Here is a 16,204-nt window from a genome sequence, read left to right as displayed (position 1 = left end):
TCTACCAATTTTAAATGGGAACTCCCTTGGTTATTCCTATTTTTATTTATTTTATATTTTTAAAATATATTTTATTAATTTTCTTAAAATAGACAAAACTGACAAACAGACATTTAACATAAAAGTGGGGTTGTATCTTCCCCGTTTATTCTAGAAGTAAAATTTCAATACAGAAAAAAGAATACATTCAAAAATACTTAAAATCAACTCATTACTTTAAATGAAAAGAAATTTGTTTTACCTTATATAGTACAGTGATCCCCCGGGTATCGCGACCCCGATCATTGCGAAACGGCTATATCGCGAGTTTTCAACCCGGAAGTAACACCATCTGCACGCATGCGTAGATGGTGGAGTTTGCGTTCCGGCAGATCAGCTGCTGGGCGGCCGAAGGAACGTTCCCTGGGTCTTCCCGCCGGCATGGGGGGCTTCCTAGCACCCCCCAAACCCGGGTTGGGGGCTGGGGGGGGTGCTAGGAAGCTCCCCATGATGGCGGAGACCTGTTAAAACACTCGCGCGGCTTCCAAACTGAGTCTTGAAGCCAAGCGCAGAAGTTCGCCTTTGGCGCTTGGCTTCAGGACTCAGTTTGGAAGCCGCGCGAGTGTTTTAACAGGTCTCCGCCATCATGGGGAGCTTCCTAGCACCCCCCCCGAGCCCCCAACCCGGGTTTGGGGGGTGCTAGGAAGCTCCCATTGTTGGCGGAGACCTTTTAAAACACTCGCGCGGCTTCCAAACTGAGTCCTGAAGCCAAGCGCAGAAGTTCGCCTTTGGCGCTTGGCTTCAGGACTCAGTTTGGAAGCCGCGCGAGTGTTTTAAAAGGTCTCCGCCAACAATGGGAGCTTCCTAGCACCCCCCAAACCCGGGTTGGGGGCTCGGGGGGGTGCTAGGAAGCTCCCCATGATGGCGGAGACCTGTTAAAACACTCGCGCGGCTTCCAAACCGAGTCCTGAAGCCAAGCGCAGAAGTTCGCCTTTGGCGCTTGGCTTTAGGGCTCAGTTTGTAAGCCGCGCGGGTGTTTTAAAACCCCAATCTTCGGCTCCTCGCTGCTGCTGCGGCGGAAGTAAAAACACCATCTGCGCATGCGCAGATGGTGTTTTTACTTCCGCAGCGCTACTTCGCGAAAACCCGATCATTGCGAGGGGTCCTGGAACGGAACCCTCGCAATGATCGGGGGATCACTGTAAATCTTCATACATAAACTAATTCTAACATAACTCTTAAATCATATTTCTACTAACACAATTGTCTTATTTTTTTACTTTTAATATTTCTTTTTGTTTATCCATATATACACTTTGTCCCATATCTCATAAAATTCTGTTTCTTCTTGATCTTTTAACCGTCTTGTCATCATATCCATTTCAGCGCAGTCTAATAGTTTCTTAATAACTTCCTCTTCTTTGGGTATATTTTCCCCTTTCCAATTTTGCGCATAAATTATCCCGGCCGCGGTTAAAATATGAATAACTAGGTGTAAAATTTCTTTCTTATATTTCTGATTAGTTATGCCCAGTAAATAAAATTCCGGGGTTATTTCTATCTCCTGTTTTACTATTTCTTTTATTATTCTTTCGATCATCTTCCAATAAAGCTTAACTTTACTACACGTCCACCATTGATGATAATAGGACCCTATTTCTTTCTTGCATTTCCAACATAATGGGGAGGTCTTAGGGAACATTTTTGCTCTCCTATTTGGTGGGAGGTGCCACCTGTAAAACATCTTAATTTGGTTTTCTTTAAGGGAAACTGATTTTGTCATTTTCCAATTTGAAGTCCAGACATTTTCCCATGTATCTATATCAATTTCTTTACCAATATTTTTGCACCAACTTACCATATTGTCCTTTAAAGTCAAATCTATATTTTTGCGGTCAATCATATATTTATATGCTTTCCCTATTAATTTAGTCTGGTTAGTAACTAATAAGTTACCTAAGAAATTTTTACTTCTATTAAAAATATATATCGTACTATCTCTTTGAAATCTAGACTGTTATTCCTATTTTTAAAAGACCTTTTTATTCGAATCCCCAAAAGGAAGCTATTGACCTGGGTGATTGCTCAAAAATCACAGGCTGGGGATTTCAAATTCATAACAAGCCCTTTCATCAGACAAACTCAGCGAGAGAAAAAAGACTTTTCTACATTTTCTTCCTAACAAGGGGAAAATATTTTCCTTTTACTTGCCCTGCTCGATCCGGTTGCGATTCCGTGACGTAGACGCTAAAACGTTTCTTGGCCTGGACAGCTTCTTCTAACACGCGAAGAACCACTTTCGAGTAAGCGTGAGTCAGTATTTTCTGGAAAGACAAGCCAAATATTTTTCTTTTCCATTTGTAAGTTAATCATACCAATCCTCAGCCCACGTTCTGTAGGCAAGGCACAAGAAGAGCCTCTCTTCACAATCAGCGAACCAAGTGGGGAAAATATATATCGTGTTTCCCCAAAAATAAGGCCCTATCTTATATTTTTCTGTATCCTGAAATTATTGCCAAGCACTCAAAAAAAGTCTGATTGGGCTTATAATCAGAGAGAGGTCTTAATTTTGGAGAAAATAGGGTAGGAAAAGAATTTAAATATTACACCACCCCCCCAGCACCAGCTTGCTAAATAACAGGTATTTATTCCAGGATATTTTTATAGCCGCCTTCAAAATAATAATAATAATAATAATAATAATAATAATAATAATAATAATAATAATCCTTGCCTTTCGTAAACTCCTTAAAACCCACCTCTGTTGTCAGGCATGGGGGAACTGAGATAACTTCCCCAGGCCTATATTGTTTATGTATGGTATGTTGTGTGCATGTTTTTTAAATTATGGGTTTTTAGTTTTAATTATTAGATTTGTATTGTACATTGTTTTTTCTATTACTGTTGTGAACCGCCCCGAGTCTACGGAGAGGGGCGGCATACAAATTTAATAAATAAATAAATAAATAAATAAATAATAATACCATCGCAGTTTTGGTAAACAAATAACATGACTTTTAAAGAACATTTAGGGCATCCAAGATCACCACCTGTGTTATATTGAAGAACAGGAAGGGGGAAAAAACAGGAAGGAGAAAATATAACACTATTACTCACGCCCCCATCTTTTATAAAGTTGTGACAAAGCTTGGCGATTTTCTTCTTCGAAAGAGAAATTCGTTGAAGAAAAACCTCTCCCCTTTCAATCATGATTTCTTTGCATTTGGAATAGTCCTGGGGAGGAAAAATGGAATGCAATAAGACGAAAGATGATACAGAAGTTGTAGTCACATTCCATACTTTTTAATGTTAAGGAAATTTGGAAGCCGAGTGGCAAATATTTACATTAACGAGTTGAGGGGAAAACTCACCGGGTTTTCCAAAGACGTGAGACTGATGAATCTTAAGAACAGCTCTCCCCCAGAAGAAATGGCCACGGAGGAGTCGACCCGAGAGAGCGTTTCTATAGCCTCTTTTAGATTGGCTCTCAGTCCTTGGATGGTCTCACCTGAGGGGATAAAAAGGTGAAACAGAAGTTGCTGCGTGGGCTTCATTTTTATTTTTTTTACAGACTTCATCTTGGGAATATAAAATAAAGACAGGCTGGAAACTGGGAAGCCATATAATAAAAGTTCACTCGAGGGGAACACACTCACTGCCTGTAAGCTCATGTATTAACTTCCAGATCAGCAATTTTGACCCCAGAAAGGAATAGCAGAGCTTCACAAATCAAACATATTTCATATTATTTTACAGTTCAGAAAGGCTTGACAAAAGACAAAGTATTTAACACAAATCCAGCTAGAAAATTGAGATACACAGACACATATCTTAAAAGGTGACTTATTTTATATTATCTATGACTAATTTCATAACAGGTTGCTTTGGTGCAAATCACTCTGGGATTTGTAAGCAGAATCTAGGCACAATTCCACCAGCCTGTGACTTAATCTCTTTCTGCCGAGAGACGCGCACTCCATGCAAAGACATTATGTACCTTTGTCCCTCTTCAGGAATTCCAGTAAGACCCGGATGGCAGCCACCGCAGAGGCAACATCTGGATTCTGCTTCATCTGGGTATTAAAGGCATCGACTAGCTCTGAAGAGGTGGAACAGACAAGAAAATGAATTAGAAATCCAGAAGTTTACAAAAGCGCTCCTTTTGCATTTTATAGACTGAAAGATTATGCAGTTGTGAGTCTCTTCCAAATGGAATATTTTGCGTTTATTCCACACCCTCTCGCTTGCATCATAGGCTATAATTTTTGGACCACTTTCAGAAAAGTAATGTTTTTAGAGATAGATAGGACAGATAGATAGGTAGGTATGATAGATAGGTATGTAGTTAGGTAGAATGATGGATGGATGGATGGATGGAAGGAAGGAATGATAGATGGATGGGTAGGTAGGTAGATTAGATAGAGAGAGAGAGAGAGAGAGAGAGAGAGAGAGAGAGAGAGACAGATATATGGAATGATAGATGATATATAGGTATGTAGGCAGAATGATGGATAGATGGAAAGATAGAAGGAATGATAGATAGATGGAATGATATATGATAGATAGATATGTAGGTAGAATGATGGATGGAAGGAAGGAAGGAATGTTAGATCTAAAGATAGATAGACAGAAAGACAGACAGACACACAGACAGACAGATAGAGAGAGAGAGAGAGAGAGAGAGAGAGAAGATAGATGATGGATGGGTGAATGGATAGAATTATTAGATGAATGGATAGATGGATAGGATGATTAGGTAGGTAGGTGGGTAGGTGGGTGGATGGATATAGATAGATAGATAGATAGATAGATAGATAGATAGATAGATAGATAGATAGATAGATAGAGGTGGGTGGGTAGGTAGATAGAATGATGGATGGATGGAAGATAGATAGATAGACAGGAAGATGGATGAATGGACAAATAGTTTGACATGCAATTAACATATAGGAGAAACAGGCAGCTCGATAAAGAAGAATAAAAACAATAGTGAGGAATTGACATGGAGTTTGCAATGCTAAAGAAACGTGGTGGCGGAAGGTTTCTGATCCAAACGGTCTTTCTTTCCACAACACCCGCCAGTCCAGCAGAGACCGCACAGGGCAGGAAACCGGGCATTATTGTCCACCTGTCGAGGCTCGACCTCTTTCACTTGCAGCTTCGGTTCTTGGGGACCCCCATCTCCCCCAGGAGCCAAACTCCCAAATAACGCCCGTTTCGGGGCTCCCCGCTTCGCCCCTCCGCTCACCCGCTTCGTTCATGGTGGAAAAAAGGAAAATTTCGGGCGATTCCGACTACGGCGACAACGCCTTCCCGGAACCTTCGGCGCAGTGGCCGCACCACCTCTCCGGAAGTCTTTCCCGGTTGCACTCGCTGCACGAAGCTAGGACAACACGCGCAGTGGAGGGGGGGGGCACGACACGTCAAAAGGCAGCACCAGAAGGCTCCTGACGTCACTTTCAAGCGACCGGGCAGTCGTGCTGCGCCGCTATGAGCGGGGGTGAGTTCGGGGTGCGAATTCTGACCTTTAATTCGGACATACAGTATATGGGATTCCTCTTAGTTCCTTGGTGAGAGAGGCTAGGTTTTATTCTTAAGCGTGGCTACCTCTGAGCATGTGCAGAGTGGTTTCCCCCAGCGTTCCACTGCACCCCATTCATTCACCTCAAGTCCCCTTTCAATGCAAAGGTTGTTAGGGAATAAAGGAATTACCATGTTGGCTGGGGGAACTCCCTGCCACAAGATGCAATCAATGGGCTTTCTTGTTTTAGCCATTTATTTATTTACTTTATTAATTAGATTTGTATGCCGCCCCACTCCGTAGACTCGGGGCGGCTAACAGCAATAACAAGACAATATAAGCATAATATTTAAGTTAATTTAAAAACCCCAATTTAAGAAACCAATCATACATACAGACATACCATGCATAAATTTTATAAGCCTAGGGGGAAGGGAAAGTCACAATTCCCCCATGCCTGACGACAGAGGTGGGTTTTAAGGAGCTTACGAAAGGCGAGGAGGGTGGGGGCAACTCTGATATCTGGGGAGAGTTGGTTCCAGAGGGCTGGGGCCACCACAGAGAAGGCTCTTCGCCTGGGTCCCGCCAAACGACATTGTTTAGTTGACCGGACCAGAGAAGGCCAACTCTGTGGGACCTAACCGGTCACTGGGATTCGTGTAGCAGATAATAATTATTAATAATAATTAATAAATAAAGGTACCATTTCTTATTAAATAGACTTATTTTAATGTTTAATGTTGACAAGCAACTGGGTCACTTAGGGCCATTTTTCCTTCCTTCCTTCCTTCCTTCCTTCCTTCCTTCCTTCCTTCCTTCCTTCCTTCCTTCCTTCCTTCCTCCCTCCCTCCCTCCTTCCTGCCTTCCTTTGGAATGGATGGCAGATACAGACGCACCTGAATTCTGTACTTTATCTTCTTTTTATAGACGATGAGGTGAATCTCCTAGTCATTGTCGTTGATGCTAACCCTATCTGGTGGGGCAAGCAGGCCTTGTTGGGCTCAGAGGTAAGTCATCTCTGGCATAAATTATCCAATCACAATAGGTTTCCTTTATTTATTTATTCATTCATTCATTCATTCAATTTTTATGCCGCCCTTCTCCTTAGACTCAGGGCGGCTTACAACATGTTAGCAATAGCACTTTTTAACAAAGCCAGCTTATTGCCCCCACAATCCGGGTCCTCATTTTACCCACCTTGGAAGGATGGAAGGCTGAGTCAACCTTGAGCTGGTGATGAGATTTGAACAGCTGACCTATAGATCTACAGTCAGCTTTAAATGAGCTGCGGTGGCACAGTGCTAAAACGGCAGTACTGCGGGTTACTTCTGTTGCTTGCCGGCTGCCTTTAATTTGGCACTTCGAATCTCACCAGGCTCAAGGTTGAATCATCCTTCCATTCTTCCGAGGTGGGTAAAATGAGGGTCCAGTGTTGGGGGCAAGATGGTGATTCTGTAAACCGCTTAGAGAGGCACTGTGAAGTAGTATATAAATAACTTGTTATTACTTGACATTTACAAGTCTGAAACCTGTGATTGATTTAATTTTCCTCATTTGAGGGGTTCTTACTATGAGTGTGTTTTTTTGGGGGGAGGGTTGTTATGGAAGTTGGGTTCTGATTTGGAATTTTCTAGATTTAAATAATATTTCTCCTTCTCACAGCTTACGTTATCAAAATGCCTCGATGTAGCCATGGTGTTGGGAAACTCGCACTTATTTATGAACCGCAACAACAAGCTTGCTGTGATAGCCAGTCATACACAGGAAAGGTATTCTGTTTCCCATTGACCGTTGCTCTAGGAAACTGTTTTGATTAAAAGATAAGCTTCTGGTGCCTAGTTAAGAATTGTACAAGTGATTAAAACGCCACCACCCCGGAAATTCAGTGTAAAACTAAACAGGAAGACACTAAAGAATATTTTGTTATATTTTCCTTCATGAAATGGAAAGCGGTGTGCCACAAGGGTCTGTTCTGGGTCCTATTCTTTTTAATATGTTTGTGAGTGACATAGGAGAAGGTTTGGTAGGGAAGGTTTGCCTATTTGCTGATGACTCTAAAGTGTGCAATAGGGTTGATATTCCTGGAGGCATCTGTAATATGGTAAGTGATTTAGCCTTACTAGATAAATGGTCAAAGCAACGGAAACTGCAGTTTAATGTTTCCAAATGTAAAATAATGCACTTGGGGAAAAGGAATCCTCAATCTGAGTATTGCATTGGCAGTTCTGTGTTAGCAAAAACTTCAGAAGAGAAGGATTTAGGGGTAGTGATTTCTGACAGTCCCAAAATGGGTGAGCAGTGTGGTCGAGCAGTAGGAAAAGCAAGTAGGATGCTTGGCTACATAGCTAGAGGTATAACAAGCAGGAAGAGGGAAATTGTGATCCCCTTCTATAGAGCGCTGGTGAGACCACATTTGGAATACTGTGTTCAGTTCTGGAGACCTCACCTACAAAAAGATATTGACAAAATCGAACAGGTCCAAAGACGGGCTACAAGAATGGTGGAAGGTCTTCAGCATAAAACGTATCAGGAAAGACTTCATGGACTCCATCTGTTGAGTCTGGAGGACAGAAGGAAAAGGGGGGACATGATCGAAACATTTAAATATATTAAAGGGTTAAATAAGGTCCAGGAGGGAAGTGTTTTTAATAGGAAAGTGAACACAAGAACAAGGGGGCACAATCTGAAGTTAGTTGGGGGAAAGATCAAAGGCAACGTGAGAAAATATTATTTCACTGAAAGAGTAGTAGATCCTTGGAACAAACTTCCAGCAGACGTGGTTGGTAAATCCACAGTAACTGAATTGAAACATGCCTGGGATAAACATATATCTATCCTAAGATAAAATACAGGAAATAGTATAAGGGCAGACTAGATGGACCAGGAGGTCTTTTTCTGCCGTCAGTCTTCTATGTTTCTATGTTTCTATTTTGCGGTTGCTTGAGTGATTGAATTGCTAAACGGTGAACATAATTTTATTTTCTCTTCTCTCAGCCGTTTCCTGTATCCTGGAAAACACTGGGCAGCCCTCGATCTCTTTGGAGAATCCGGGGAATCAAATATTTATGGTAGCAAAGATGGAAAATACGAAGTATTAGCCACCATAAATGAAACCATTGCCGAGGAGATAAAGGACTTGATGACCAATAGTAAGACAAGCCAACCGTTTTGTTACATAGCTTTGCTGTTTCTTATTTCTGTTGTTTTTCCCCCACCAAAAATTTTAGGGGTCTAATTCTATTCCCAAAATGTAGTATCATGAAATCTTAATTGGTTTCACTTGTGTGCTGATGTGAAAATGTGGGCCCTTTAAGTCTTGGTTTGAACATATTTAGCGTAATAGGGTTTTTCAATAGGATTTGTCGGGCTGCCTGCTGCCCATGTATATCTATATTTTTGTTAAGATTGAAAAACAGTGGAAGGTCCCACAGAGTGGGCCTTCTCCGGGTCCCGTCGACTAAACAATGTCGTTTGGCGGGACCCAGGGGAAGAGCCTTCTCTGTGGTGGCCCCGGCCCTCTGGAACCAACTCCCCCCAGAGATTAAAATTGCCCCCACCCTCCTCACCTTTTGTAAGCTCCTTAAAACCCACCTCTGCCATCAGGCATGGGGGAACTGAGATATTCTTTCCCCCTGGGCCTTACAATTTACGCATGGTATGTTTTTATGAATGTTTGGTTTTATAAATAAGGGTTTTTTAGTTGTTTTAGTATTGGATTGTTACATGCTGTTTTTATCACTGTTGTTAGCCGCCCCGAGTCCACGGAGAGGGGCGGCATACAAATCCAATAAATAAATAAATAAATAAATAAATGACAGTAATCTGTGCAAGTTGGAATGAGTGAGGAATATGCTACTTAATTTCTTTTATTCCTTTGTGATCATAGCTGAACTAAAGGGGCAGCAGACAGAAACTTTGCTGGCTGGGTCTCTTGCGAAAGCACTTTGCTGTATCCTTTTTTAAAAAAGAAATTAAAAAGTCAACATTTCTCAAAAGCAACTTTGTATTTCTGTATACAGTGATCCCCCGTTTATTGCGTCCCCAACCATTGCGAACAGGGTACTTCGCTATTTTTCAACCCGGAAGTCAAAAATACCATCTACGCATGCGTGCCGGGCACGCATGCGTAGATGGCAGCAGCTTCCCTGGGTCTTCCCCCTCTTGCTGGCGTCAGCGAGGAGTTTCCCCACCGCCCACGCAAACTCCTCGCTGCCGCCCGCCCTTCGCCCGCCCACGCCGTTCATTCTCGCCGCTTTTGAGCTGAGTCCGGGAGCGAATTCGCTCCCGGACTCAGCTCAAAAGCGCCGATAGCAAGCGGCAAGGAACGGCTTGTCTCGGCGCTTTCGAGCTGAGTCCGGTCAGCTCGAAAGCGCCGAGACAAGCCGTTCCTTGCCGCTTGCTATCGGCGCTTTTGAGCTGAGTCCGGAAGCGAATTCGCTTCCGGACTCAGCTCAAAAGCGCCGAGAGCCAGCGCCCCCCGGACCCCCAACCCGGGTTTGGGGGGCTGCTAGGAAGCCCTCCATGCCGGCGGCAAACAGCCGCCCCGCCCCCAATCTTCGGCTCCTCGCTAGCGCTGTGGGAGTAAAAACACCGTCTGCACATGCGCAGACGGTGTTTTTACTTCCGCATCGCTACTTCGCGAAAACCCGCTCGTTGCGGGGGCTCCTGGAACGGAACCCTCGCAACGAGCGGGGGATCACTGTATACCCATGTTGAGCCTCAGGACACTAAATACCATCTGGCAGAGTCCATCTTCTTTTGCAACCTCCTTTTAAATCGTATTGATTTTGAAGAACCGCTGGTTTTATTCTTGCCATTAGTTTTCTTAGTTTTATTTTTTACTTTTTTCATTTACATTTATAGTTCCTGAATGAGGGCAAGCAGTCCTTTGATGAAGTACACCTGTTCAAATCATCCCATTATAAAGACCGTGCAGAATGCAGCTGCGAGAGCAATCATGGGCTTTCCCAAATATGCCCATGTTACACCAACACTCCGCAGTCTGCATTGGTTGCCGATCAGTTTCCGGTCACAATTCAAAGTGTTGGTTATGACCTATAAAGCCCTTCATGGCACCGGACCAGAATATCTCCAGGACCGCCTTCTGCCGCACGAATCCCAGCGACCAGTTAGGTCCCACAGAGTGGGTCTTCTCCGGGTCCCGTCAACTAAACAATGTCGGTTGGCGGGACCCAGGGGAAGAGCCTTCTCTGTGGCGGCCCTGGCCCTCTGGAACCAACTCCACCCAGAGATTAGAATTGCCCCCACCCTCCTTGCCTTTCGTACGCTACTTAAAACCCACCTCTGCCGTCAGGCATGGGGGAATTAAGATCCTCTTTCCCCCTGGGCCTTTACAATTTTATGCATGGTATGTATGTATGTTTGGTTTTTATATTAATGGGTTTTTAATCGTTTTTAACATCAGATTATTATTAATTATTACTATTATTATTATTATTAATTATTATTAATTGGATTTGTATGCCGCCCCTCTCCGCAGATTACTATTGTACACTGTTTTTATTGTTGCTGTTAGCCGCCCCGAGTCTCCGGAGAGGGGCGGCATACAAATCCAATAAATAAATAAATAAATAAATGAATAACTATATTTTTTGTGTGTAACAAAGTACAATTCTAATGATTCCTGAATGTCCCGTGCTCCAGATATTCACAGGGTAACCAAAGGAAGCAAAAGTACGTAGCCCCGATATTATCTATCGGTCCTATGGTTGTAAAAACATTGACCCAAATCCTGTTAATCATTTCTTCTCTGGTTTTCCCACCTTTTCTTCAACATGTAGTCAGCCAGGAAATCAAATCCAGGATTTTGGTAAGAGTTTTTGCAAATCCCCTTGCGTTTCTTGAAGCCAAATAGCTCCGGCTAAGCATGAGATCTAAATAAAAAAACTCCCGTTTCTTTTCCAGGTCATAAAGGCAGCTGAAGATAGCGCGTTACAATATATGAATTTCATGAACGTGATCTTTGCAGCCCAGAAACGGGTAACAACCAGAATTTTATTACAAGGTCTTGTTAACTCCATAACCACCTGATTTGCATTCATACTGTATTGCTTTCTCTTTGGAGAACCCTATTTCTCTCTGCTTTTTTTCCTCAGAGTATTTTAATTGATGCCTGTGTATTGGATTCCGATTCGGGGCTTTTGCAACAGGTACAATCTTGTTTTTTATTCTCCTTCAACTGTTAGTTCTTGTGGACGAACATCAGTTTTTTTCCTTCGTGGTCCTATAACAGTTTTACTTTCAACTTAAAATCCTGGAGAGGTTATTCCTTCGCCCTGGGAATACTGCAAGCTAAGCATCACTCAGCCACTGGTGAAATCCACTTTTTTTTTTTTTACTATCGGTTCTGTGGGCATGGCTTGGTGGGCATGGTCAGGGGAAGAGTATTGCAAAATCTCCATTCCACCCCACTCCAGGGGAAGGATACTGCAAAATTCCCACTCCTGGGGGAAGGATACTGCAAAATCTCCCTTCCCTCCTGACTCTAGGGGAAGGATACTGCAAAATTCCCGCTCCTGGGGGAAGGATACTGCAAAATCTCCCTTCCTTCCTGACTCTAGGGGAAGGATATTGCAAAATCCCCACTCTTGGGAGAAGGATACTGCAAAATCTCCATTCCCACCTCACTCCAGGAGAAGGATACTGCAAAATCCCCAGTCCCAGGGGAAGGATACTGCAAAATCTCCCTTCCTTCCTGACTCCAGGGGAAGGATACGGCAAAATCCCCACTCCTGGGGGAAGGATACTGCAAAATCTCCCTTCCTTCCTGACTCCAGGGGAAGGATACGGCAAAATCCCCATTCCCTCCTGACTAGGGGAAGGATACTGTAAAATCCCCACTTTGGGGGAAGGAGACTGCAAAATCCCCATTCCGTCCCCAGGTGTTATTTGCCAGTTCTCCAAGCTACACAAAATTTCCACTACGGGTTTTCCAGAGCTTGTCAAATCCTGCTGGGTTTCGCCCCTGCACTGAGCCCCAAATATAGTTTTGGTCTTTGGTTGGAGCGATTGTCCCAAAGGTGCTTGTTCAGGGAGGAGGCAACCGGACTTTCTGGTTTTTATTTGGAGATGTGTTGCCTCCAAGGAGCTTCTTCGACTCCAAGAAATGAAACATCTCCAAAGAGAAACCAGAAAGCCCAGGTGCCTCTTGGAAAAAATGCTCCTTTGGGACAATCATGACTACGTATGCTTGAGAATCTCCATAAACAGTTGGAGGGTTGGGGATTTTTTGCTATTTAAAAAGGATAATATCCTACTTTCTAGGCTTGTGATATAACAGGCGGAATCTACTTGAAAATTCCATACAAGCCCTCGCTTCTTCAGTATTTGCTGGTGAGTTCTGTTTTTTTCTCGCCACTTTGCTTTATTTTATCTTATTATTAAAGTTGGAAGAGACATTGCAGGTCATTAGTCACCTTGGTTTGTAAAAATCTGAGTAAATTCTACCAAACCGCACGAATCCCAGCGGCCGATAAGGTCCCACAGAGTTGGCCTTCTCCGGGTCCCATCGACCAAACAATGTCGTTTGGCGGGCCCCAGGGGAAGAGCCTTCTCTGTGGCGGCCCCGGCCCTCTGGAATCAACTCCCCCCGGAGATTAGAACGGCCCCCACCCTCCTTGTCTTTCGCAAATTACTCAAGACCCACCTTTGTCCCCAGGCATGGGGGAGTTAGGATATTCCTTCCCCCTAGGCCATTACAAGTTATGCATGGTATGTTTGTGTATGTTTGGTTTTTATAATAAGGGTTTTTAGTTGTTTAATTAAATTGGATTGTTACATGTTGTTTTTTATCATTGCTGTTAGCCGCCCCGAGTCTACGGAGAGGGGCGACATACAAATCCAATAAATAGATAGATATAGATAGATAGATAGATAGATAGATAGATAGATAGATAGATAGATAGATAGAGATAGATAGAGGTAGGTAGGTAGGTAGGTAGGTAGATAGATAGATAGATAGATAGAGATAGATAGGTAGGTAGGTAGGTAGGTAGGTAGATAGATGATAGATAGATAGATAGAGATAGATAGATAGATAGATAGATAGATAGGTAGAGATAGGTAGGTAGGTAGGTAGATAGATAGATAGATAGAGATAGATAGGTAGGTAGGTAGGTAGGTAGGTAGGTAGATAGATGATAGATAGATAGATAGATAGAGATAGATAGATAGATAGATAGATAGAGATAGGTAGGTAGGTAGGTAGATAGATAGATAGAGATAGGTAGGTAGGTAGGTAGGTAGATAGATGATAGATAGATAGAGATAGATAGATAGATAGATAAAGAAAGAAAGAAAGAAAGAAAGAAAGAAAGAAAGAAAGAAAGAAAGAAAGAAAGAAAACCTTTAACATCAGGTCTAAGCTGATACCTTGTAATAAAATTTGTCAGTCAAAAAAAGGGATTATCGCTCTGGGTTTCTGACTAGTGCATAGACTATAACATGGTTCTTCCCCTATATAATTCTGTCTCCATCGCATCCCTTTTCAAAATCACAGTGGGTTTATCTGCCCGATCAAGATCAGAGATCTCAGCTGATCCTCCCTCCGCCCGTTCACGTGGATTACCGTGCTGCCTGCTTCTGCCACAGGAATCTTATCGAAATTGGCTACGTCTGCTCAGTGTGTTTGTCAAGTAAGGGTCAAGGCTTTCCCTGGGTTTGGAATGGATCGGTGCGGTCTTGAAACAGTTGTTGTTCTGAAAGCGTTATTTGTATTTTTGTTTTGTTTTTTTTACAGTATTTTGCAACTTCAGTCCAATTTGCACCACTTGTGAGTAAGTATCTGTGAGAAATCCTTTTGTAAGTGACCAAACACTGCCGGTTCACAATGAAAGCAAACTTCTGAATAGATAATAAAATTATATAACCTGTGTTTCCAGAAACACTGAAATCGTTGTCCCAATTTGCAGTTTTTCCTGCTGCTTTTTGTCTCTTACCAACTCCTGTCTGGATCTTTCCTACTTCCTTCCTTCCTCCCTCCCTCCCTCCCTCCCTCCCTCCCTCCCTCCCTCCCTCCCTCCCTCCCTCCCTCTCCTTCTTTCTTTCTCTGTCTTCCTTCCTCCCTCTCCTTCTTTCTTTCTCCCTTTCTTTCTCTGTCTCCCTTTCTTTCTCTTGTCTTCCTTCCTTCCTTCCTCTCCTTTCTTTCTCCCTTTCTTTCTCTGTCTCCCTTTCTTTCTCTGTCTTCCTTCCTTCCTTCCTTCCTCTCCTTTCTTTCTCCCTTTCTTTCTCTGTCTCCCTTTCTTTCTCTGTCTTCCTTCCTTCCTCTCCTTTCTTTATCCCTTTCTTTCTCTGTCTCCCTTTCTTTCTGTCTTCCTCCCTCCCTCCTTCTTTCTTTCTCCCTTTCTTTCTCTGTCTTCCTCCCTCCCTCCTTCTTTCTTTCTCCCTTTCTTTCTCTGTCTCCCTTTCTTTCTCTGTCTTCCTTCCTCCCTCCCTCCCTGTTTCTTTCTTTCTCCATCTTCCTTCCTTCCTCCCTCCTTCCCTTCCTCCCCTCTCTCACTCTTTCTTTCTCTTTCCCCTTCTTCCTTCCCCTTCCTTTTCTCCACCCCTACCATCTGCCAAATTGTTACCCCAAATTTCTTTGCAGCTTTGCTGTGCATGTCTGCAACTTGCTTTCTTGTAGAACTATACAAATATCTTCTGAGTTGGGTCGATTGTTATAGTGTAACCCTAGCAATTCCCCAAATGCTGGATTTTTATTGCTTGTTGGGGTGTACAGAATGCACTGAGCTCTTGTGGAGACTAATTTTTTGCCCCCTGACTATTCACTTTTATTCCAGAACCGCTTTCAAGATTTCTCTGCCGGCCGTTATGAAATCTAAGAAAAAGAAACTGAAAGTGATGATGTAGCCGTATTATTGATTTCTCTTGCCCTCTGCATGGAATGTGGTCTTCCCAGATTGCAACTACACAAAGCTACAAAATTGGCGGAGGAACCAAAACATATTTTCGAAATGATCCACAAAGGGCTAAACGTTTGCAGGCAGTGCATCCATTGTCCAGAACTCTATTCTAAAGTATTTACACAATCAGGTTTCTGCCACTGGTTTAAACCAACACCTCGAATCGAAGAAGAAGAAAATAAACAAAGTTGGTATGTAAAACTCATTTCATGTATTGCAGGTAGAGAAATCAAAACTGGTTTCAGTCTTGACACCTTAATTCCAGACAATGGCCCTTGTATTTAAGTTAAAATAGTGATGGATTGACATTTCAGGGCTCCTGGGCTGGTCCCTACAGAAGCCTTCTTGGGAAAACCTTTTGATTAAAAAAAATAAAAGAATTCAGATCACAGCTATTGTAAGGTAGACTTTTCATTATGGTTAATGGCAGGCCCAAAAAAAGAATTCTGACTCCCATTTTTGACAGTACAGTGGTACCTCGTGATACGAGCCCCTCGTGATACGAGCCCCTCGTGATACGAGCCCCTCGTGATACGAGCCCCTCGTGATACGAGCCCCTTGTGATACGAGCCCCTCGTGATACGAGCCCCTCGTGATACGAGCCCCTCGTGATACGAGCCCCTCGTGATACGAGCCCCTCGTGATACGAGCCCCTCGTGATACGAACCCCTCGTGATACGAACCCCTCGTGATACGAGCCCCTCGTGATACGAACCCCTCGTGATACGAACCCCTCGTGATACGAACCCCTCGTGATACGAACCCCTCGTGATACAAACCCGGG

The 16,204-nt window shown here is 43.2% G+C and overlaps 2 protein-coding genes across 3 annotated transcripts in view; one reads left to right on the top strand and one right to left on the bottom strand.

Moving 5' to 3' along the window:
• Positions 1-5,351, bottom strand: part of EIF2B1 (eukaryotic translation initiation factor 2B subunit alpha) — a 9,873-nt gene extending 4,522 nt beyond the window's left edge. Inside the window, exons 1-5 of the mRNA XM_070763162.1 lie at positions 5,228-5,351; positions 3,977-4,078; positions 3,351-3,487; positions 3,097-3,213; positions 2,187-2,303 (exon numbers count right to left, since the gene is read on the bottom strand). Of these exons, the coding sequence (XP_070619263.1) occupies positions 2,187-2,303; positions 3,097-3,213; positions 3,351-3,487; positions 3,977-4,078; positions 5,228-5,240 (486 nt within the window). The 5' untranslated portion in view covers positions 5,241-5,351. The remainder of the gene's footprint in view (positions 1-2,186; positions 2,304-3,096; positions 3,214-3,350; positions 3,488-3,976; positions 4,079-5,227) is intronic.
• A 44-nt stretch (positions 5,352-5,395) lies between these two features.
• On the top strand, positions 5,396-15,811 carry GTF2H3 (general transcription factor IIH subunit 3). Of its 2 annotated transcripts, none has more exons than XM_070763160.1 (13): positions 5,396-5,479; positions 6,428-6,507; positions 7,163-7,269; positions 8,495-8,649; positions 9,387-9,449; positions 11,165-11,194; positions 11,302-11,330; positions 11,426-11,500; positions 11,617-11,670; positions 12,785-12,853; positions 14,019-14,154; positions 14,259-14,295; positions 15,298-15,811. In XM_070763160.1, exons 1-13 carry the CDS (start codon positions 5,470-5,472, stop codon positions 15,365-15,367), a joined length of 915 nt encoding a protein of 304 aa, XP_070619261.1. In that variant the 5' UTR covers positions 5,396-5,469; the 3' UTR covers positions 15,368-15,811. The 2 variants fall into 2 exon arrangements, with proteins under 2 accessions (XP_070619261.1, XP_070619262.1); XM_070763161.1 differs by lacking the exon at positions 5,396-5,479 and adding an exon at positions 5,494-5,549.
• The last annotated feature ends 393 nt before the right edge of the window (positions 15,812-16,204 follow it).

The sequence above is a fragment of the Erythrolamprus reginae genome, chromosome 10 (assembly GCF_031021105.1).
Source record: "Erythrolamprus reginae isolate rEryReg1 chromosome 10, rEryReg1.hap1, whole genome shotgun sequence".
NCBI lineage: Eukaryota > Metazoa > Chordata > Lepidosauria > Squamata > Dipsadidae > Erythrolamprus > Erythrolamprus reginae.
Note: the sequence above shows the minus strand (reverse complement) of the source record. Positions and strands in the feature narration are given on the sequence as shown.

Bases quoted from the DNA above. Each gene is read 5' to 3' on its own strand.
- GTF2H3 (XM_070763160.1), top strand. The intron at 6,508-7,162 runs GTAAGTCATCTC...TCCTTCTCACAG, and splicing joins AGGCCTTGTTGGGCTCAGAG to CTTACGTTATCAAAATGCCT. The intron at 11,331-11,425 runs GTAAGAGTTTTT...TTTCTTTTCCAG, and splicing joins AAATCAAATCCAGGATTTTG to GTCATAAAGGCAGCTGAAGA.